This window comes from Lipotes vexillifer, unplaced genomic scaffold, assembly GCF_000442215.2.
Source record: "Lipotes vexillifer unplaced genomic scaffold, Lipotes_vexillifer_v1.1 scaffold557, whole genome shotgun sequence".
Taxonomy (NCBI): domain Eukaryota; kingdom Metazoa; phylum Chordata; class Mammalia; order Artiodactyla; family Lipotidae; genus Lipotes; species Lipotes vexillifer.
In genome coordinates, this window is record NW_006789913.1 from 481,636 (window position 1) to 504,013 (window position 22,378).

Below are 22,378 nucleotides of genomic sequence, written 5' to 3' on the forward strand. Positions count from 1 at the left end.
GGAAAGAGGTGGGAAGAAGAAAAGCAAGATGGATGTTCAGCTTTCCAACCCAGCTCACGGAGCTTTATTCAGAATGGATGACAGATCCTGCTTGGTTCTTACTGCACTTGAAGGGCCATATTCCCTAGGAACCCAGCACGGAAGGACCACGTTTGCCCTCCCACTTCCTTCAAAATTCCTAGGACCAGAGCTGGGGCCTACCTGGAACCCCTTTTCAGAACCCATACTTACCTGGGCCTGACCCTCTTCCCACCCACCTCACCACTTGTGTTGCCAGGCCCAGGCAGGACTCATGGATGACAAGGCTGACATGAGGATATTCCTTGGGCTGGGAATCCCCTGGCAGCTTCAAGGGAACAATGTCTGACCACAGGAAGAAGTCTCACATCTGTCATAGTTCTTCTACCGCGCACACACACACACGCTCTCACTCTGGCTTTCAGGGAAGGAAGTGATGTGGCAGTGGCCTTCAGCACGTATCACCACTTCTGGGCAGGGCATCAGCTTGCACAAGCGGCCCTCAATCACCGCTGCCAGCAGTAATCCCTGTGGCCCAACTATGTATAGATGGTCTTTGTTCTTGGCTGAGTACAGCCCCACTTAGTGGCAGGTTCCCCAAGCTGCTACAGCTCTGGTCACCCCCACACAAATCCCCGGTGAATTCCGAGGTCCTAGAGCTTCCCTTACATAACTTCCCAAAAGTTATGACAAGGTTCCACTTGTCTCCACCAGCCTATGGACCCCAACAGGGAAGACGGAGCCAGAGAACGCCCACCTGTGGCCTTAGCCAGCGAGGACAGAGGACACCTCACCCCTCAGTGATCATCAGTGGCACAGGCCGGAGCTCCCTGGCTCTTCCACACTGAGTGTACCAGGCTCAAGCCCCACATACGGAAGGAAGGGGAGGTGGGCTGGGGCTCTCAGCCAGAGAAGAGATGGCTCCTTTACACCAAAAATGTTGTGGCTCTGCTCCTGCCCTGCTCAAGCAGGGAGGCTGAGGCCTGGAGGAATTGGGGCAATTCCTATGCTCCACAATAAAAAAGGTTTTTAAATATATTCATCAAAATAGTTTTCTTTTAAAAAGCCCCCCACTGCTGACAGCCCCACTTGCTGGCTCTCCATCATATCCCTCCCCAGTCCGGACACAGCTGGAGGGGTCCTGAGTGGCCCGAGTGCCCCTTTGAGTCTTTCCCACCCAGGAGGTCTTGGAGGGCAGGGAGGAGAGCGCCCTGAGGTCCATGGTGGGTGGATGCTCTTCTTCCTGACTATTCCAGGCCCAGGATATAGTTGATGCCTTGCACCAGGCCAATGATGACAGGCTGCCAGGCTACCAAGTATCGAAGCCAGTCCAGCAGTTGCCCGTACATGACATGAGGCCTCTCCCAGCTGTCACTGCGTCAAAGAAAAGAGGTTACGTGTTCGAGTTGCTAAGGTTGGTCTAAGGGATAGGTGAGAGGGTCTGCCTACACTTTCCAGATGCTCCACAGAAATGGGCCTACAGAGAAAGGAAGCTGCTTTCTAGAAAGCCCCACCCAGCCCCTATATGTTGGAATGCAGGGCTAAACCCAGAGAATGGGGGCAGGAGGGCAGAGAGGACCAGTGCAGAAGATCAGACAGATGCGGGAAAGAGGGGAGGGGTGAAACTAAGCTCTCCATGACCAACATACAGACAGGGCTCCACATAACCTTCTAAGATTGGACCGCCAGTATGCCCGAGACTGCTGTAGGTTATGGGTGATGATGGCATCAGGGAGGCGGGGAGTGGGATAAGGTAACCCAAAGGTTCTTGCAATGTCCAAAATGGGAGGTTTTCTAGGTCAAGGAAGGGATTGAGTCTCGGGACAGAGGCATGAGGGGGCAGAGCAAGGGGCTGGTCATAGGGGATAATCCCAGGCAAAGGCTCTAAGGAATCCCCACCCAAGGGCACTGAGCACCAGGCCCTACTGAGGCCAAGCGGCCCCTGGAGATAAGTCCCTTCCTTTCACTTTACAGCTAACTGCCGGGCAAGACCTGGAGAGGGAGCCTGGGAAACCAGCTCCGGGGAAAGCACAGCCGGGCCCAGTCCTGAAAACTAAGGGAAGCCCCAACCCTCAGCTTGACCATGGAGTTGCTAAACTGTTCCTGAACTAGACCCTGGAAGAACCAAGCAAGGAACCTTAAAGGGAAACACAGTGGCCCCGCACGGCCCAGCTAGTGTCCAGGGGACAGGGAACCCTGGCGCAGAGAGGAAGGGCAGCTGGGAGAAGTCCCTGGATCCCAGGGTAAAGGCGGGGTGGTGGGGGTGGCCAAAGAAGTGGCTGGGCACTTTCCGACAGACAGGCTGTGGGGAGGAAGCGGAGGCTGAAGGCAAAGTGGGGAGGGCTGGTCAGGTAGGGAGGGGCAGCTCAGAGGAGCACAGGTCCTGTGTTCAGGTGGATGGGGACAGGGGTCCCCGCCTTCCCTGTACCTTGCAGGCCCTGCACAGGCACAGAGCTGGTCTCCAGCCCTGCCTGTCACAGGTAAGGCACATCCCATTAGTTATACCACCTTGAACAAATTATTCAATCTTTAAACTGTTTCACTGGTAAAACGAGGATAATATTACCCAGGTCATAAAGCTCTAGAGAATCAAGTGAGCTAATACGAGTAAAGCACTTAGCACAGTGCCAGGCACATAGTAAGCAAGCAGTAAATGGTAGCTGCTATCACCACCGATTTACCCTTGAGGAATCCTGAACCAAGAGGAGAAGCTGAGCTGCTGGTCCTGCCCCACATCCCACCCACTTCCCGAGACCACAAGCCGCATGGACTGGTGGGCAGCAGCCAGGCTGGGGGCAGGAGGGAGTGCCCCAACACGCACCCGGATGCAGGCCAGTACTTTCTTACCACTGCCCACTCCCAAAAAGAACCCAAACAAAGGATACGGGTTGCTGAACATCCTCTTGAGGTCTACCTTCTCTTTGCAGTAGGGACACGTCTGCTTCTTTCCCACAATGCACCAGCCGCGGATGCAGAACTCGTGGAATCTGAGCACCACTGGTCAAGGGAAATGGTGGGCGGCCAGGATGGCACTCCAACCCCATGCCGGTCTTCAAGGTGCCCAGGCCCTAGCTCTGGAGGAAGGTTCAAATCCTGGCTTCACCTCTTATCAGTTGCATAATCTTGGGCAAGTCCCTTCTCTCTGACCCTGCTTCGTCATATGTGAAGTGAGGATAATGAACTCTGCCTTACAGGGCTGTTATGGGGCAAAACGGAGATAACACATGGCACTGAATGGGAGCTGAGTAAGGACGTGGTAAATGTCACAAGTGTTATTCAGGTGGATTTGATTCTGAAACTGAGGGCGCCAGTTAGAGGGTGTTCCTCCCCTGTGACTGACCCAGTCTCGGGGCAGCTAGTGCCGCTGCTGGCTCCTTTCTGATCCAGCCAGGCTACATGTAAGAATGGCTCCCATCTGTGAGAAGGAGCAAAGGAGGCAGCTGTTTCTACTCCTGGGGGTTGGCTTCCCTAGCAGAGGACATCACCCAAATGTCTGCTTCTTGTGACTCCCCTACCCTCAAAGGTCTGGACAGTACGCCCAGGGTCATCATCACACCCTTCCCTCCCTGATTGGAGTGTGCACGTGGCAAGAGAGACGTGGCCCAGGAGCTCCAGGCAGGATACACATGATTGCAAGACAGCCTATACGTGTTCTCGATGATGCCCTCTTCACTGACATCCACAAAGATCTGCTGCCCACACACGGCACACACACTGTCCGAGAGGTGTTTGGTGGGCATGCCCGACTCACTGTAGAACTGGAAGAGAAGAGCAGGAGGAAAAGACAGAAAAGACGTGAGAATCAGCCAAAGTGGGAAAGTACCACAGAGGCCTTAGGTCTTCTGTAGAGGAGGCGACATGGTAGGGGGAGTCCCCAGAGCTAGACAATATCTCATACACCAGATCGCCCTCATCTTTGCCGGGAAGATGGGTGAAAGGAAGTCACATCTGATAGGACCTGAAGACTGGGAGGGTCAGCATCAGGGACAAGGAGAATGGGAAAAAGAAGGGCTCAGGGCTGGTGACAGGGAACTACATCAGTGAAGCCACTGTGCAGCCAGATTATGGTTCCATCAGAGATGGACAACATCTCTTCTCCAAGATTCAAAACAGTGAAACATCTGGTGCAATGCTGGTTTGGTGACAAGGGCATTCTCAGACACTTGTGGCAGCAGCAAAAGAGGTTCAACCCTTTTGGACAGCATTTGGCATGATGTCTCAAACCGTCACACCATTTAACCCATTAATTTCACCTTAAGGAGTTTAAAGGAGTAAAAATATCAAAAAAGCTTCATGCATACAGATACTCATTTAAGTGTTATTTATAATTAAAGAAGCAAAGAGTTTGGCAATCCCTCATAAAGTTAAATGTGGAATTACCATATGACACAGCAATTCCATTCTTAGGTACATACTCCTAAAGAATAAAAACAGAGACTAACCACACACTTGTATACCAATGCTTATAGCAGCATTATTCACAAATAGCCAAAAGGTGTAAACAACCCAAGTGTCCAGAAACAGAAGCATGGATAAACAAAATGGGGTCTATCCCTCCAATGAAATGTTATTCAGTCATAAGAATAATGAAATTCTGATACATGTTACAACATGCAGGCACCTTGAAAATATTACACTAAGTAAAATAAGTCAGACACAAAAGGATAAACACTGTCTATGATTCCATTTATATAAAATATCTACCATAGGCAAATTCACAGACAGAAAATAGATTAGAGGTAACCAGCAGTGGGAGGAGGAAATGGGGAGTTACTGCTTAATGGGCACAGTCTCTGTTTGGAGTGATGAAAAATTCTGGAAGTAGACAGTACACTTAAGGATGGCTAAAATGGTGAATTTTACATTACATATATTTTATTAAAAAATAGTTAAAAAACGAAAACAAAAACAAAAGAAGAAATGGAAATAACCATAAATGACCAATAATAGAAGAATGCCTCAATAAATTATACTCAAGGGACTAGAGAGGTGGTGGGTCAACTGAAGCTTGAGATATAACACTGAGTGTCAAAAGCAGGGCACAAAATTGGAGGCACAGTATTATTGGTACATATATATGTAAAGACAATCCAAATCTATCAAAAGATCAGAAGGAAATGTATGAGAATATTCACACCAGTGATGTCTTGGTAGTAGGATTATAGGTGATTTTTTTCCTTTTGCCTATTTTTCTGTACTCAAATTTTCCTTAATGAACATATATTACAGGCAAGCCTCAGAGATATTGAGGGCTCCGTTCCAGAACACCACAACAGAGCAAGTCACGTAGATTTTTTGGTTTCCCGGTGTATTTAAATGTTATGTTTATACTTACTGTAGTCTATTAAGTGTGCAACAGCATTATGTCTAAAAAACCAATTACAATAATATCAAAGATCACAGGTCACCATAACAAATATAATAATAATGAAAAAGTTCGAAATATTGTTAAGAATCACCAAAATGTGACACAGAGACAAAAAGTGAGCAAATGCTGTTGGAAAATGATGCTGATAGACTTGCTTGATGCAGGGCTGTCACAGACCCTCAATTTGTAAACAAAACAAAACAAACACAATTATCCGCAAAGCGCAATAAAGGAAAGCACAATAAAACGAGGTATGCCCATACTTTAAAAGATTACGTATTACCATGGTTAATCACAATGGATAACCAATTCCATGCTCCAAAAAGAAATTCCAAATTTTGCATACTTTCCTGGTGGTTTATTGTTAAATAGCTACAGAGCATTTTCCCTTCACCCCAAGGAGAAAAGACTTGAATTTTATTTGTTGATATAGTCTAAGACCTATTGTTTTTTTTCTTTGCACTGTCCTAAAAATTATGGTAAAACACACATAACACAGAATTTACCATCTTAACTATTTTAAAATATACAGTTCGGTAAAGTTAATAAGTATATTCACATTGCTGTGCAGCTAATCTCCAGAACTTTCACATCTTGCAAAACTGTAAAATGGATTTTTGGACAGGATTCTGCATTTATTATTACAATTTTATCTGTACCTATAAGGGAAATAGATGATACTTAGCCTTTTTGTATTTTCTTAACTTGAGTTTGCTCTGTTTTTTTATTTCCAAGCAACTGTCTTCTGAAAAAGCCACAGCCCTGAAGCTGGGTGAGGGATAGCAGTGGAGGAGGGGTGGGCATACAGGTGCTGGGATAGGGAGTAAGAAGGATGGTGACAGCCAGATCAGACACAGCTACACCTGCCAGAACCTCTGCTCAACATGCGGGCATCTCTGACTCCAAGCTGCCCTTATAAGAAATGGCCTCTCGGGCTTCCCTGGTGGCGCAGTGGTTGGGAGTCCGCCTGCCGATGCAGGGGACACGGGTTTGTGCCCTGGTCTGGGAGGATCCCATGTGCCGCGGAGCGGCTGGGCCCGTGAGCCATGGCCGCTGAGCCTGCGCGTCCGGAGCCTGTGCTCCGCAGCGGGAGAGGCCACAACAGTGAGAGGCCCGCGTACTGCAAAAAAAAAAAAAGAAATGGCCTCTCTTGACTCCCAAGAGTCCTCAAGCGTAGAAGGTAGAGCCACACCACCCCAAGAATCCATGAATAGAGAGCTTCCTGCCTTCACCCCTACCTCACCGTCTTACAAAACTGTCTGAAGTGGCTCAAGGTGAACTCGTTACTATCACAGAACACCAGAGCAGCCCCATCCCTGGGGAAACCAAAGCCCAGAAAGGAAAGAAACTAGCTGTGACGAGAACCCAGCCCCTCTGACGCCTAACCCAAGTTCTACCCAAGACGTCCATTAACATCTGCTGAATGCTGCAGAAAGATCAGCTACTTAGCTCACTGAGGGCCAGTAATTCAAAAGGTTCTGGTATGTTTATCGAGAGTGCAAAAGGATAAGCAAGAGTTAGGGCAGAGCCAAACCTGTGGGAGCCCACTAACTGCAACTATCCAAAGCTGGAATCTGAATGTTAGTGTTGAGGGGACCTCTGAGAAACACTTCTCCAGCACTCAAGAGGCTTATGGCTCTGAAATATGTCTGGCTTAGAATTTCTAGGCATATCAACTGAACAGAGAGAAAATAGGCCAAGAAGTCTGGGTCCAGCTCTGGCACTGAGTCCCTGCACAATCATGCAGCACAGGAACACGGCCACTCACTCTGGCCCACAGCGTTGGCAGTGAAGTAAGTGGGAACGCCTCAACTCAGGAGATGGGTGAGAGCACTGAGGAAGCGCTTTAGCTCAAATCATCCCTGAGTTCTGCCCCAAGCCACTGGGGCAAGGGATACAGGATGCAAGAGAACTTGGATGAGGTAATGAGAGTAGGAGGGATGCCCAGGAAAATGTCTATTAGGCCCCTAGCTTCTGGAGTTCTCCCCGCAAGCTAATGTGGCAACAGGCCGGCAGGGTCAAATCCCACAAAGTTTCAACAAAGCTATCAGGTAAGCCTGTCAAGTCAGGAAGGGCCCAGCAACCCTGTGGTTTGCAGAACCCACAGAGACTGTATCAGGAGGCACTGAAGCTGAGTAGGGTAAAGTACAGGGAGGCAGATTTCAGTTTAACCTCAAGAGCCTGATGCCTCAGTGTGGAAAGGGCTCAAGGGGCCAAATAATTTGTCAGGATTAGACACACCACATTTCCATCCTCTGTCACTTACTATCTTGATGACCTTGAGCAAGCCATCCAAATTCTTCTTTCCTTCCATCAGAATATATTGGGCACCTACTAAGTACCAGCCACTGGACTGGGTCCTTGGGCTAGAATGCTGAAAAAGACAGACCTGGCCTCTGTCCTCATGAAACCTACAGCTAGGGGAGACTGACATTAAAAAAATAAGTATGGGGCTTCCCTGGTGGCGCAGTGGTTTAGAGTCCGCCTGCCAATGCATGGGACGTGGGTTCATGCCCCGATCCGGGAGGATCCCACATGTCGCGGAGCGGCTGGGCCCGTGAGCCATGGCCGCTGAGCCTGCGCGTCCGGGGCCTGTGCTCCGCAACGGGAGAGGCCACAGCAGTGAGAGGCCCGCGTACCGCAAAAAAAAAAAAAAAAAAACTAAAAATAGAGTTGCCACATGATCCAGCAATCCCACTCCTGGGCATATATCCAGACAAAACTATAATTCGAAAAGATACATGCACCCTTTATGTCCACAGCAGGACTATTTACAACAGCCAAGACATGGAAACAACCTAAATGTCCATCAACCGATGAATGGACAAAGAAGATGTGGTACATATATATACAGTGGAATACTACTCGGCCATCAAAAAGAATGAAATAATGCCATTTGCAGCAACATGGATGGATCCAGAGATTATCATACTAAGCGAAGTCAGAAAGAGAAAGACAAACACCATGTGGTATCACTTATATGTGGAATCTAAAATACAATACAAATCAATGTATCTATGAAACAAAAACAGACTCACAGGTATAGAGAACAAATTTGTGGTTGCCAAGGGGTAGGGGGGATAGGGGAAGGAAGGAACGGGAGTTTGGGATTAGCAGAGGCAAAATATATAAAAGATGGATAAACAACAAGGATAAACAACAAGGTCCTACGTATAGCACGGGGAACTATATTCAATTTCCTGTGACAAACCATAGTGGAAAAGAATATGAAAAAACTGAGTCACTTTGCTGTACAGAAGAAATTAACACAACATTGTAAGTCAACTATACTTCAAAAAAATTTTTTTTAATTTATATAAAATGAGAATTATTTAAAAGGCTAAAATAAGAATTATTTAAAAGGCATTAAAAGGGCTATCAAAGAACACTGCAATGAAGGGGTTTCCTAACTAAACCTAGGTCATCAAGGGAGTGGCATTTTAGGCTGAGGTAAAGGATAGGTGGGAGTTAGTAAGATGAAGAGAGGCAGAAGTGACAAGAGGAGGCCCTGGGGCAGGAAGGACCTGGTGCACTTGAGAAACTGAAAGGAACCTAATGCCCTTATGGCTGCATGGAGGATCTTGGACTTGAAATGAGAAGTCATCTAAAGGCTTTATTTAAGTACGGAGTAACATGATCAGACTCGTATTTTAAAAGAGCACTCTGGGGCTTCCCTGGTGGCGCAGTGGTTGGGGGTCCGCCTGCCGATGCAGGGGACACGGGTTCGTGCCCCGGTCCGGGAAGATCCCACATGCCGCGAAGCGGCTGGGCCGGTGAGCCATGGCCGCGAAGCCTGCATGCCCGGAGCCTGTGCTCCGCAATGGGAGAGGCCACAACAGTGAGAGGCCCGCGTACCAGAAAAAAAAAAAAAAAAAAGAGCACTCTGTCTTCTGTGTGAAAAATGGATTGGAGATGAGGCCAAAATGGATTCAGAGAGACCAGCTAAGAGACAGTTACAACTCTTTAAATGCTGTATGGGGGCCGGTGCTAAGGTGATGTCTTGGGCTAATTTTTTGCGTTTTTTTTTTTTTTTTTTTTTTTTTTTTGCGGTACATGGGCCTCTCACTGTTGTGGCCTCTCCCGTTGCGCAGCACAGGCTCTGGACGCGCAGGCTCAGCAGCCATGGCTCACGGGCCCAGCCGCTCTGCGACATGTGGGATCTTTCTGGACCGGGGCACGAACCCGTGTCCCCTGCATGAGCAGGCAGACTCTCAACCACTGTGCCACCAGGGAAGCCCTGTCTTGGGCTAATTTGATGGCAGTAAAAATTGAGAGAAGTGGACAGACTGTTGATACCAGAGACAGCTGCATAGTAAAGGTCTGGAGTTCAGAAGAGAGTTTTGGATTAGAGATCTGGAAGCCGTGGAAGAAGAAAAGGGAAATACCTAGGCGAAGAGCAAAGAAGATGGTTTAACCTTGAGCTCAGAGGAACAATAACATTTAAGGGGATGGAAAGTTAGCAGAGGAGACAGACAGAAAGAAAACCAGGACAGTGTAATGTCACAAAATCCAAGGGGGGGAAAACCTTTTTAAGAAGGAAGCAGTGCTGAGTCAATTGTGCTGATGACTGCTGAGATCAGAATCAGTCCACCAGAATGAGTGACACAGAGGCACCGGTGACCTGAGTAAGAGTCACTTCAGAAGAAGGGCATGAGCCGAGGCCAGTTAGAATGGGCCAAGGATAAGTGAAAGGTGATAAAAAAGGAAACAGGAACTTTCTACAAGTTTAGCTGTGAGTGACAGGAAATGGCTCAGTAGCTAGAAGTGAAGGTGGGTCAAAAAAAGGATATTTTTGAAAAAGAACACTTAGAAGGTTAATGGGAAGAGCCCAGTAGAGGGAGAAGGTGAAGGCATGGGAGAGAAAGAAGTCAACAGTATATCGGGTCCCTGAGCAGGCAGGAGGTGTGGAATCCAGAGCACAGGTAGGGCTGGCTTCTGATGGGAGAAAGGACATTTATTCCACTGTTACTGGAGGGAAGGAGAAGATGGGTGCAAACAGGAGCAGATCTGTAGATATGGTGTCAGGAATTGTGGGGATTCCTGTTTGGTTTCTAGTTGCTCAGGTAAACAGGAGGTGAGGTCATCTGCAGAGAATGAAGGGACAGAAGGAAGGGATGTGAGAGGTTTGAGAGTAGAGAAGGTTTGAAACAGGTTACTCAAAGTGGGAGAGTAAGCTCTTCAGATGAACAGAGTCAGATTTCTCCTTCGTAGGACAGGAACACTACCCCCGGCCTAACATGGTATTAGGAAGACACACTGAGAAAACACACAAAACCCCAGCACAGGAGCTCGCATGTAGTAGGTGCTCAGGATGTATGAGTTCTAATCCACACCACTGACCATCACAGGAAATGTGTGCCATGAAAGCCTAGTGGGCTCTTCTGGGCCACCCCCTCAACTAGTAAGGAGACTAATGCCCAAGGAGGAAAGCCTCACTTGAGGCCAGAGAGGGCTGGTGGCAGGGCTGAGCTGGCTCCCAGTCAGTTCAAGTAGATGATTTCAGAAATACCTGTTGAAAAACTGAATAAAATACCCATTTCCAGGATTACAGTGGAGGAGATTCCATATCACAGAGTGGTCTAAGATGGCTTCAGACGATAGATGGCGTTAAGAGAGAACTGGCAATTACTCATGGTTGATGATCTGTCTTATGTCTTGCTTTGTGTGTTGAGTATGATGAAGATACAAAGACAAATTCTATAAGGACCCTGTGCTCCAGGTGATTACAGACATAAAATACGTGGTCGTACAGCACAGCAGGACTGTATAGTAGGTACTTAATAAATGGTAGCTATCATCATCGCTGTCATCATCAATCATCATCATGATCATGATGTGAGTGTTTGCCATGGGCCAGGCTACTCTGCAAAGTGCTCGACGTTAACCCATTTGTTCCTTACTACAATTCTGTAAGGCTGGCAATATTATTACAGCTAAGAAAACAAGATCAGAGAGGTAAAGCAACTTGCTCAAGAGTATACAGATAATTAAAAGTGGAGGAGAATTTGAAACCAGGTCTGTCTGATTCTAACCTCCTGGCTCTTTCTACTACTTCAAGTCAGATGAATGAGCAGATAGTCCTGTCCTCACATTATCTGGGGCTGCTGAGGATCCAGGAAGCAGTAAATCTGGGGCACAGCAATTTGCTCAGGAGATAGAATATGTGAGGCAGGACACCCGGCCCAATACAGCACAAACAATGTGTTACTACCCTGCCTGCCCAATCACTCTTGCAGAGGAGGAAGCCCCAGAAATAAGCTTATTTCACAATCCCCCACTCCCCCACTCCCCCGCCTCCACCCCACCCCAACATGATTTTTGGGTGTGAATGGAAACTAGACTGACTGGCTGTCACAAGCTTATGACCTCACAGTAACCAGCTGGAGAACACAGACACCATCCATGATTCCCTTGAATTGACCCTGACTCAACAAAACAGTTACAAATTTCTCCAAGTGAGGCAAAACAAAGAGCTATTCTACTCTAAAAAGAGTAGTGCAGAATAGTGTAAAAGGAATTGAGAATGCTTGTTAATACAATTATAAAACATCATGGTTTTATTTCTATGAATTGTGAAATTAATTAATTACAGATCTTTTTAGGTCAAACTACTCCCAGAGGTAGACCAAGAGATGAATCAGACCTAGTTCCTGACCTGGTAACAGCTCCAAAATCAACTTTGACTCTCTGGGATAGAAACTGTGATCAGAGAACATACAAAAGACTACGAAAAATAACCAGGACTGAAAATGTGCTATATACACACAATGGAATATTACTTAGCCTTAAAAAGGAAGGAAATTCTGACACATGACACATAGGTAAACCCTGAAGACATTACGCTAAGAGAAATAAGCCAGTCACAAAAGACAAATACTGCATATGAGTCCACTTATATGAGGCATCTAGACTGGTCAAATTCATAGAGACAGAAAGTAGAATGATTGTTGCCAGGGGCTGGGGAGAGTGGGGATTGGGGAATTATTGTTTAATGGGTATAAAGCTTCAGTTTTGCAAAATGAAGAGTTCTATGGATGGATCATGGTGACAGTTGAAGAACAATGTAAATGTATTAATGCTACTGAACTGTACACTTTATTTATTTATTTATTTTTTGCGGTACGCGGGCCTCTCACTGCCGTGGCCTCTCCCATTGCAGAGCACAGGCTCCGGACGCGCAGGCTCAGCGGCCATGGTTCACGGGCCCAGCCGCTCCGCGGCATGTGGGATCTTCCCGGACCGGGGCACGAACCCGCGTGCCCTGCATTGGCAGGCGGACTCTCAACCACTGCGCTACCAGGGAAGCCCTGAACTGTACACTTTAAAATGGTTAAGATGGTATGTTATGTGTATTTTACCACAATTTAAAAAAAAACAACTAGGGCTGTTACTGGAAGTGGGCAGTGGTGCTAGTAAGGGCTGCACTCAGTCACACTCTGTACATTGTAGATGGTTGATAAATAACTGTTGCTTGAATAAATAAATGAACGAGTTGGCCAATGAATGAGTGGAAAGCTGGAGTCTCCTGGCTTCCTCAAATTGCCCTCCCCAAAGCACTGATCAGATTTTGGCTTCAAGGCCAGCAATATTCTTTAAATTCAGGTTGTTGTGGCTCAGGGCCCAGGTGTTCCTGAGCAGACCAAGGCCCACTTGACCAAAGACATGGGCAGAAATAAGAGAGTCTTGGATTTCTCAGGGTTGGAAAGCACTCCAAGATAGTGCAATCTATCCCTTTATCCCATGTTGGAGTCTCTCCTCCCATATTCCTGCCTGGTCTAATCTCTTGGCATCCTGAGCCCTAGCAGAAGGCCTGTCACTAAGTCTCAGCAATATTTGCTAAGAGTATTGGAAAACAACAAATGCGTTAACTCCTGGTGACTCATCCAGTACTATCACAAGCCATCCTAGTCTTCCTATGAACCCCCAAGACAGGAACCTGGGGAAACAGCAAACTGCTTGTCTATAGTCAGGATCAGCAAGGTCACATTCTGTTGGAGAGTTTTCAGAATGACTCCTCTGAAAGAGACAGTTGGATAGAGTGGCTCCTCTGAAAAGGAAAGCCATTTTCAATGTCAATTACCTAGGGAAGAGGTAGATCCTCACGTAAGATACCCTGTGGTACAGGGGAGGGGCAGCATCATTTTTGTCAGCAACACAGGCTTTAGGACTAGGCATCTGGAGGACTGTATTGTCCAGATGTGGATTCTAGGTGGTGGGTGCTAAGATGACACCCAGTATACAGAGGTAGACTGAGAGTTAGATGAGGCAGGGTCTGAAAACCCTGGAAAGCAGGCAGCCTGATAACTCAGATCAACCTCATTCAAATACTCACAATTTATTTTCCTGTTATTCATCCTCAACCCTTTAATAAAGTCCGACGTGACCGTTTGATTCCGTGCTAAGAGGTACTGGGAGGTATGTGGGTTTATCCTTGGGACAGACTGTTATTGTGGAGTGGTGGGGGTGACTAGTGAGATCCCATAAAAGGAAGGAGAGTATGAGGGGTCAGGAGCTAGTGTTTGAGGCACTCTCCACCCTAACGAGAAATTCTCCCACCAGGTCTCTTGGTGAGGCTGGAATTTATCATTATTAGGGAATTATCTTACGAGGGATTATCACTTAAAATCACTGCAGCACCCAATAATTCTTCCCAAGAGCACGGAAAGTGGCCCAGCTCAAAGTGCATCTTACGGAGGTCAATTTAATAATTCTATCTCCCAGAGGAGAAGCTAACTTGTGGATCAATTCTGAGCTCAGAAAAGGGATTCTGTAGATTGGTTATTAGGGATCCCCATCTGAGGGAATAAAGGCTATGCTTAAATTGGCAGCTGATAATAACCTTGAAATAAAGTTGGCGACAACCTGGGAAAATCAGAGAATTGGTCCTGTAAAAATAGAACGAGAAGAAAAAGAAATCACTAGAGGGATTCTCTGAAAAGCTGGCTGTGCCACAGAAGCAGTCTCAGTGAACAGCTGTTGTTGAAAGCGAAGTTAGTAATTAGACAATCTCTGCTGTTGAAAGCGAAGTTAGTAATTAGGCAATCTCTGCTGTTGAAAGCGAAGTTACTAATTAGACAATCTAGGGTCTGGAAATCTCTTCCGGGAGTGAACTGGTTAAAGCAAGAGCTGAAGTCTACACAAATAGATGAGACAGTGAAATGTTGCTAAAACATAAGACAGCTGTTCAGAAAAGAATCTAATAGGCTGTCTATAAAGTGACCCAATACACTGTTTTCAATTTGATCCATTACAGGAAAAATAAAAATAGTCCCAGGATACTGAGAAACAAAGTCCTAGACCTAAAACTGTACTTGATTAATGTTACCCAAGATAAGAGCTGAGTCTTCTGCTTAACGTGAATTGCCCTAAGCCTACCAGCCCGTGGCACGAATGAGATCACAGTAGCAGTGACATACAAATTTGCACAGCCAATAGGCCCCCACCTTCAAAACTGCCTCAGACTCAGCAAGAGTTCCTGAGGTGCCTCATATGAAGTCAGTGCCAAGCTTTCTTGTACTTCTCAACTGGTCTCCACTGATATCTGCTGCCTAAAAGCTAGGACTGGTATCTGGATGCTCCAAGAGAACCTGCTTCCCTGACATTCTCCTAGGGTTTCTCTCCAACCTGCCAAACCTCTTGCTACCTCAGAAGTAGCAAGAACTTCTGAATGCCTTTCAGTCCCCACTCATCAGACAGAACCACACTTATTTCAGCACAGAACTGGAGAAATGTCTATTAAACTTGGAAATATTCCTTCTTATGGCTGGGTCTAATAGGATGATACTCAGATGGGAAGCACTTCTGTGTTGTTCACACAATTACAAAAAGAATGTATTACTTTTACAAACAGCAAAACAACAGACATTTTGAAAAAAAAGAAATAAGGATATTGAGTTGGGTTTCTTACACTGGCTGTTACTTTACCTATATTTTAAGCTTGAAGAATCTCCGCATGGTCTCCACTTGGTCCTCTTGCAGCATTTCCTATCTCAGTGAAGGATCCAAGGAGTTGCTTGAGTTAGAAATGTCAGCTTTGATACCTACCTTTCTTTCCTTCATGTTTTTTCCTTCAGTCTCCAGAACCGATCTATATCCAAGTCCTGTCAACCTTACTTCTAGAATACATCTCCAATAGTCAGTTTCTCTCACTTTCCACCATCTCTACCCTAATCCAAGCTACCTTCATCTTGCCCAGACTACTGCAATTGTCTCTTAAAGACTAAGTAGGTCACTCTGATCTGTGGACCCCTCTCCAATCTGTTCTCAAGCAGCCAGAATGATCTTTTCAAAGTGCAAATCTGATGATGTCATTTTCTATCTTAGCCCCCTAGTATTTTTAGTATAAAAATCACAATCTTTCATTTGGCCTCTACGGCTTTTTCTAGCCTAGCCTTTGATTATTCCTCCATACACTTCCACTATAATTCAGCCCTACAACCACATGAGCCTAGTTCCTTAAAATGCTCACCCTTTCTCCCACTACAGGCCTCTTACACATGCTATTTCCTCTACCTGGTATACATTTCACTTTTCACTTCATCTGGTTAACTCTACTCATTGTTCAGGTCAGCTCAATAGTTACGTCTTCAGGGAAGCCATCTTTGAGCCCCAAGACTAGGTCAAATGACATGACTATATTTGTTCATAGTATCATGAACCTCCCCTTCATAATATTTATTAAAGTTATAATTTTAATAATATAATATCATAAAGTATCATATATAATTTATTTGTGTTTTTATTACTTTAATACCCATCTCTGTCACTAGACAAAGGCATTAAATAAGTATCCGTTGAGTGACTGTTAACTTCCTGTGGGGTAAAGTAATTCCTATAATAGCTTAGAGTTAAAAATTCCAGGGTACATCTGAGATCGGTTTTCCAAATTTTAAGGAAGGAATCTCCATACATACCACTCACATCCTGAAGGATTTTGTATGGCTCATCTCTTCCAGCAAACAAGTGATGCTATCCTGAACTCTTTGGAGGTGGCAGGAGGCAGTATTAAAGAGCCCAAGTGAACTCACCCCTATGGTAGATGCCATGTAGTCTGCACACATTTCTGCAAAGTCCCGCTCAAGAACACCATAGTAGAGGCCATAGAAGAGGAGAGAAATGCCAAAGTCCATGGCATCTTCTGGTTTGATCCTGTAAGGGAAGCAGCATGGCCTGTAAGGCCTGCCCTGAGATGCAACTGCTTTGGATTACTACTCTGGGACACGAATGGCAGCATCTAAAGCTGTAAGCTTTAATAGCTGGAGCAAGTGTTGGCAAACTAAAACCATCCAGCCTGTTGCCTGTCTGTATATGACCTGTGGGCACCACCTGAACAGCCTAGGACTGGGAGCTGTGAAGACCAAGCCAGGGTATCCCTTTCTGTTCACTTCCCCACTCTGTTTCCAGTGCCTGCCTCCTCTGACTGATGACCATGCTTGCAGCTCCCTAGTTGGCACCTATATGTTGGGGACTCCACTACTGGCAACTGCTACACACTAAGCAGTGGAATTTTCAGTCCAGAAGTTAGCAACTCACTATTGAATTGCCTCACCTCCAGCCAGTTGCCCAAGTTGAAATAGCTGAGCCCTCCAAAAGGAGGGAAGGGCACAGCAGGATCTGGGTGTCACTGGAGCAGAGAGTGAAAATGATCCCAGGGGTCACCCATCCCCATCAGGTCCCTCCTTCTAAGAATGTTTCATATGATGGCAAATGGGCACAAAGTATGTCCACCATCTGAGACAGGCCACCCAGGCAAACAGGGTGGAGCAAGGGAGGAGTTTTCTCTCGTTATATAAGTACCTATATACCATCCTAGAGTTTGCCTTTTGTCCCACAAAGCCTAAAATATTTATTATTTGGCCCTTTATAAAGAAGTTTGCCAACCACATCTTTAGAAAAGAAAGATAAAGTTAGTAAATATACACATACCAGTTACCATAAAATTTTAACTTGCATCTATACATATTCTGTATCATGTCATCAAAGTTAAATTTTGGTCCAAGTCTCCTTACTAAGGACAATATACCTATAATATTAGGAAGTTTGTTTTAGTAATTCCAGCAATTACTAAAGCAAACTTGAGTCTTTAAATGTTTATTATAGAAAACTACCTTTGTTAAAACTACCTTTGTTAAAACATTTGTACCATTTGTACCAAGAACTGTACGTGTTCACTTAAAGTTGTAAATTACATTTAGCTTAGAAAGTTGAATTTGTCCACCAATCTTATAATATTTAACCTACTAACTAGACATCATGATCTTATACCAATTAACCTGATTAGTAGTATAAAAATGGTCAAGATTCTCAATTATGTTTTCCTCCTTATACAGTTTATCAAAGTAAAAAAGAAACTGTAATTCTAGAATAAATACCTTTAAAACATAATGGAGAATCTTGGTTTTTACTTTTTTTAACCATCCAGGTTAGGAAGATATATGGAAGTACCTTGGTTTTCTTTGACGAGATGATTTGACTCTACACTGATAAATTCCTGTAAATATCTGTGGAGCCTGTTTATTCTTTCAGCCTGTACTACCCCTGGAAGAAAGAATTCCATGGGTGTCCTCTCATTATATAAAGTAGGACTTATTCCTTTCAGTTTCAGAGATTCCCGCCTATAGTATACCTGGTTTGGGGAAGAGGCCAGTGGTCATGAATTGAAATTTGAATCCTAAATCTCTAGCTTCAATGCATTGTCCCAGGCTTAAGATTCCTCAAAATCCACAGCCTACAGCTGTGGAAACCACATTTCTACCCTTTTCTGCCCTGCTTACTCACTGTACCCTCCAGTCCCAGAGTCCAGGATTACTTGGCTTCTGCCTTAACTGGAGGTGGAGGAAACCTGTATGCTGATACAGACCTTCTGGAAAGCTTATGACAATATGAAGCAACAGCCAGAATTCCACTCCTGGTCATGTACCTTAGGAAGCAACTCTGCAATGTTATCTGTGACAGTGCTGCACTGAAAAAACAACCTACGTGACCAACAATGGAGCAGGACTTAAAAGTCCACAGGTTAACTCTGTTTCCTGAGAAATCTCTTAAAGGTGGAATGTCAGCTGTGTCACAAAGTAGCAATGCTTATATGTTAAACCTGACCTGTGATCAGAACACTGCATCTGGACCGGGAGAGTTTTAAACCTGATGTGTTCCTTGGAGAAGTGGGGCTTCTGGGCCTGGCTGGCTCCCACACTCATCTGTGTGGTCTCACTCCCTCATATTTCAGCCCTGGGACTATTGTGAGGACTCCTGCAGACGCTGCCCTGCTATTTCCTGTCTTGTATCTTTCTAGCTGGATCTGTTGCCAGGTGTGGCCAGCTGTGTCCCATGAGTTCAACTGTCTACTCCAGGGTCGGCAAACTTTTTCTGTAAAGGTCCAGATTGTAAGTATTTTAGGTTTTGTGGCCCATATATTTGTGCCACAATTATCCAACTCTGCTGTTTTACTGCAAAAACAGCCATAGACAATGTGTAAACAAATGAATATGAGTGTTCCAGTAAAATATTTTTATTTTATAAAAACAGAAGGTAGGCCAACTTGGCCCACAGGATGTAGTTTGCCAACTCCTACTCTCCTTGAACATAAGACCACTCAGGTAGAGTGGATGTTACAGTAAACAATACACACATGGAAAAGGAAAATGGTTCTGTTGGGGTGATGGAGTTATGAGTAACTGGCTATAATCATTATTATGCTTACTTTTGTTATTATACTTTCCCACTAAAATATAAATTCTTGGAAAGTACAACCAATGATTTGAGACTCTAACTCTCTATTACCCCGACATTCCTTTCTCTTTGCCAGCACAAATCATGGAAGGCCCACCCATCCTCCCATCCTCCAAAGCCAAGTCTCCTATCCTAGGTGCCATGTTCTCGTTGTTCATACTCAGGACCTGTCCCAGGAACAAAGGTACATCTCACCAGTCCCTCCTCCCCAAACACTAGCAAAAACAAAAGCAAAGGGTACTCACTTGAATAACAAGTTAAGACCAAAGAGGGTAAACATGACAGCCATGTAGCCAATGATGCCAGTGGCATAGCTGATTTTATAGATCAGCAGGAACCACTTATAAACCAACCTGGAGAAAGGAGAAAAAATTAGTAAAGCTGACACAGAAAGACTGGCCTAAGAGCCCTCTGGACCACCAGAATCCCTTACTCTCACATCAATGGGGACATCAGGCTCTTTGCTTAGGACTTTTATTGAGCAAGGCTGGTCACTCCCTCAATTGCAGAAACACCTCCACATACCAGGGAGCTAGTGCTTTGTATTTTCCTGATCTCAGACAAAGGGAAGAAAAGAGAAGTTTCAACCTCAAACAAAGAAAGTACACAGCTGACCTCAGACAAGTATGTCATCTCAAATTCAGGTTAGTTGGATGAGGTAACTACAGCTATGCTCAGAAGGAAACAGGTATTCTTATCAGGAAAGAGGATTCAAGGGAAGATGAATAAGAGGCAGAATTAGCTACAGGCTTTTGTAACTGGGCATGGTTAATGTGAATACTGCTTCACTCCTACCCATAGGCTAACAACAAAATGAAATATATCTAATGAGTTTGCTTCTGAATTTATTTTTTTTCCTGAAGGAGAAGGGATAAGGAAGGAGGCACTCAACGAATACCCTTGAATTGGATGTGTGTGCGTGATGCGGGCGGGGTGCGGTAGAATGGGGCTGTGTGATGCTCCTGAAGGAGGAGCCATGCTCCCTAGGATCCAATGAAAAGCAGTGTGGAATCTGGTTGATTGACTGCAACTAGGATCAGAGAGGAAAGATGGTTCCCAGAATGTACCAGAGCCTTTTAAATGTTATGGAGGTAGGTCCTTGATATCAGGAGCCACTGTTCTACCTGTGAGGAGAGCTAAGGAGTAACTTAGCAATCTGCCTGGCTCCTGAGAGCTGAGTAGGTTACTGCCAACCCTGCTGGGCCTCAGGGAGAATGCTCAAGGTCCCTGCTAGGGCCTCCCTGCTGTGGCTAAACAAAGGGCGATGGCTTCTCAGGCTGGCGGAGGGACCTGAACATCTTGCAGTGTCTGCCCTCAAAGACCACAGACAGCTCCATTATCCAGGGTTTGTACTGATCAGATGGGACTGAGACACAGTGGAAAGGATGTGGCATTTTAGGTGGAACCTGGATTAAGTGAGGTTTAATAGCTGGGCAACCCCAGATAAGTCATATCAACCTGAGACAAGTTTAGTTATTTCTAAAACAGGAACCCCCTGCTACCTTTCTCACTGGATTGTACATAGTGTATATAATTTCCTGGTGTATATAATACACGCTCAGTAAATGCTGCATGAATAAATGTGGGTGTTTATGAAAGTACTTTGAAATTGTAAAGCACTATCGAATGCTAGTTGTTACTGTTATCAAAAACCTCCCATGTTATAGACACATTTTCAGTCATTTTAGCTAGATGTTGAAAATGTTACTCGATGACTCTTAACATGCTTTATTATACTTTTTCTTCATATTACCCTATATGAGGTAGCAATTATTATCAGAGGTAGCAATTATTATCACATTTTTAGGGATAAAGAATTCAAGGCTGAGAAACGTGCAGTCATAGGGGTCATATAATTAACAACTGGCAGGTCTGGGGTTTCCAATCCATATCCATCTGGCTCCAGAGTCCGTATATTCTATACTGGCTTTTAATGTAAACTACCACAGCCAGAGAGGGGCTTCTAGACCACTGACCTCAACTTGCAGATAAATTTTACTTTGTAGAATGAAACTCAGAAAGCCAAAGAAAGGCTTGTAGTAAAGTGGAACATAAGAGGCATGGGAAAAAGAGCAAGTTGCAACTTGGAAAACTTTGGATCGGATAGTCACAACTCTTGAGGCTGGCCGGTTCTTCTCTTAGGCTCCCCTGAACCTGTACACACGTGTCTCACAGTACTTACCAACTGCACTAAAACAGCTGCTTTCTTGTCCATTTCCTCCATTAAACCAAGTACTCCTTGAGGACAGGGACCATGTCTTTTCCAGCTCTGTATCCCCAGTGCTCAGCACAGGGCCTGACACATAGCAGGTGCTTGTTGAATGAATGAATGAATAAATGATAACATTTTTTTTCTTTTTCTGTCAAGTATAGATATTAAATGACCTCACAAGCTGGTTGGGAGGATCAAATGAGAAATGCATTTGGAAATACAAAGAATTATACAGGGGACTTCCCTGGTGGAGCAGTGGTTAAGCATCTGCCTGCCAATGCAGGGGACAAGCGTTTCAGCCCTGGTCCAGGAAGATCCCACATGCCGCTGAGCAACTAAGCCCGTGCACCACAACTACTGAGCTTGCGCTCTAGAGCCCACGCGCCGCAACTACTGAAGCCCGCGTGCCTAGAGCCCATGCTCCGCAACGAGAAGCCACCGCAATGAGACGCCCACACACCGCAACAAAGAGTAGCCCCCACTCGCCGCAACTACAGAAAGCCCGCGTGCCGCAGTGAAGACACAATGTAGCCAAAAATTAATTAATTAATTAATTAATTAAAAAAGAAAAAAGATGTATACAGGCAGGGGCTGCTTTGTGACCAAAAAAGGAAGTATTGTTTGCTGGAAAATTGTAAATTTGCTGAGATTCATTCATTCAACAAAAATTCAGAGAATAGGCTACTATGTGCCAGACCCCGTGGTAGGGCCTGGATATACAGTTGACAAAATGGATGTGGTTCCTGATCTCATAGTTAGTTTAGTGGGGGAGACAGACACTCAAAATAATATTTAGTTATAAACTACGATAAGTTTTATGAAGGAAAACTACAGGGCACTAGGAGAGAATGTGATAGAAAATCTAATTTAGAGATCAGAGAAGAGGTTACAGAAGAAAATGACAGTTATAATGAGACCACAATGACGAGGATTTGCTTACTTATTTCGTTAGCTTTTAATATAACAGACCTTGATGTAAACTGTAAGGTAAGCTATAGTGAAAGAATTGGAGGTTTTTATTCTGTGAATGGGGCAGGAGGTCTCCCAATCAG

General features: G+C 45.1%; 1 protein-coding gene across 2 annotated transcripts in view; it reads right to left on the minus strand.

Moving 5' to 3' along the window:
- Positions 1 to 918: 918 nt before the first annotated feature.
- RNF121 (ring finger protein 121) overlaps positions 919 to 22,378 on the minus strand; it is a 90,029-nt gene continuing 68,569 nt past the window's right edge. The window contains exons 5-9 of one of the 2 annotated variants that reach the window (XM_007463029.1): positions 19,360 to 19,467; positions 16,414 to 16,534; positions 3,643 to 3,776; positions 2,904 to 3,005; positions 919 to 1,386 (exon numbers count right to left, since the gene is read on the minus strand). In XM_007463029.1, coding sequence (XP_007463091.1) covers positions 1,266 to 1,386; positions 2,904 to 3,005; positions 3,643 to 3,776; positions 16,414 to 16,534; positions 19,360 to 19,467 — 586 coding nt within the window. In that variant the 3' untranslated portion in view covers positions 919 to 1,265. The remainder of the gene's footprint in view (positions 1,387 to 2,903; positions 3,006 to 3,642; positions 3,777 to 16,413; positions 16,535 to 19,359; positions 19,468 to 22,378) is intronic. The other variant, XM_007463030.1, reaches the window with a different exon arrangement.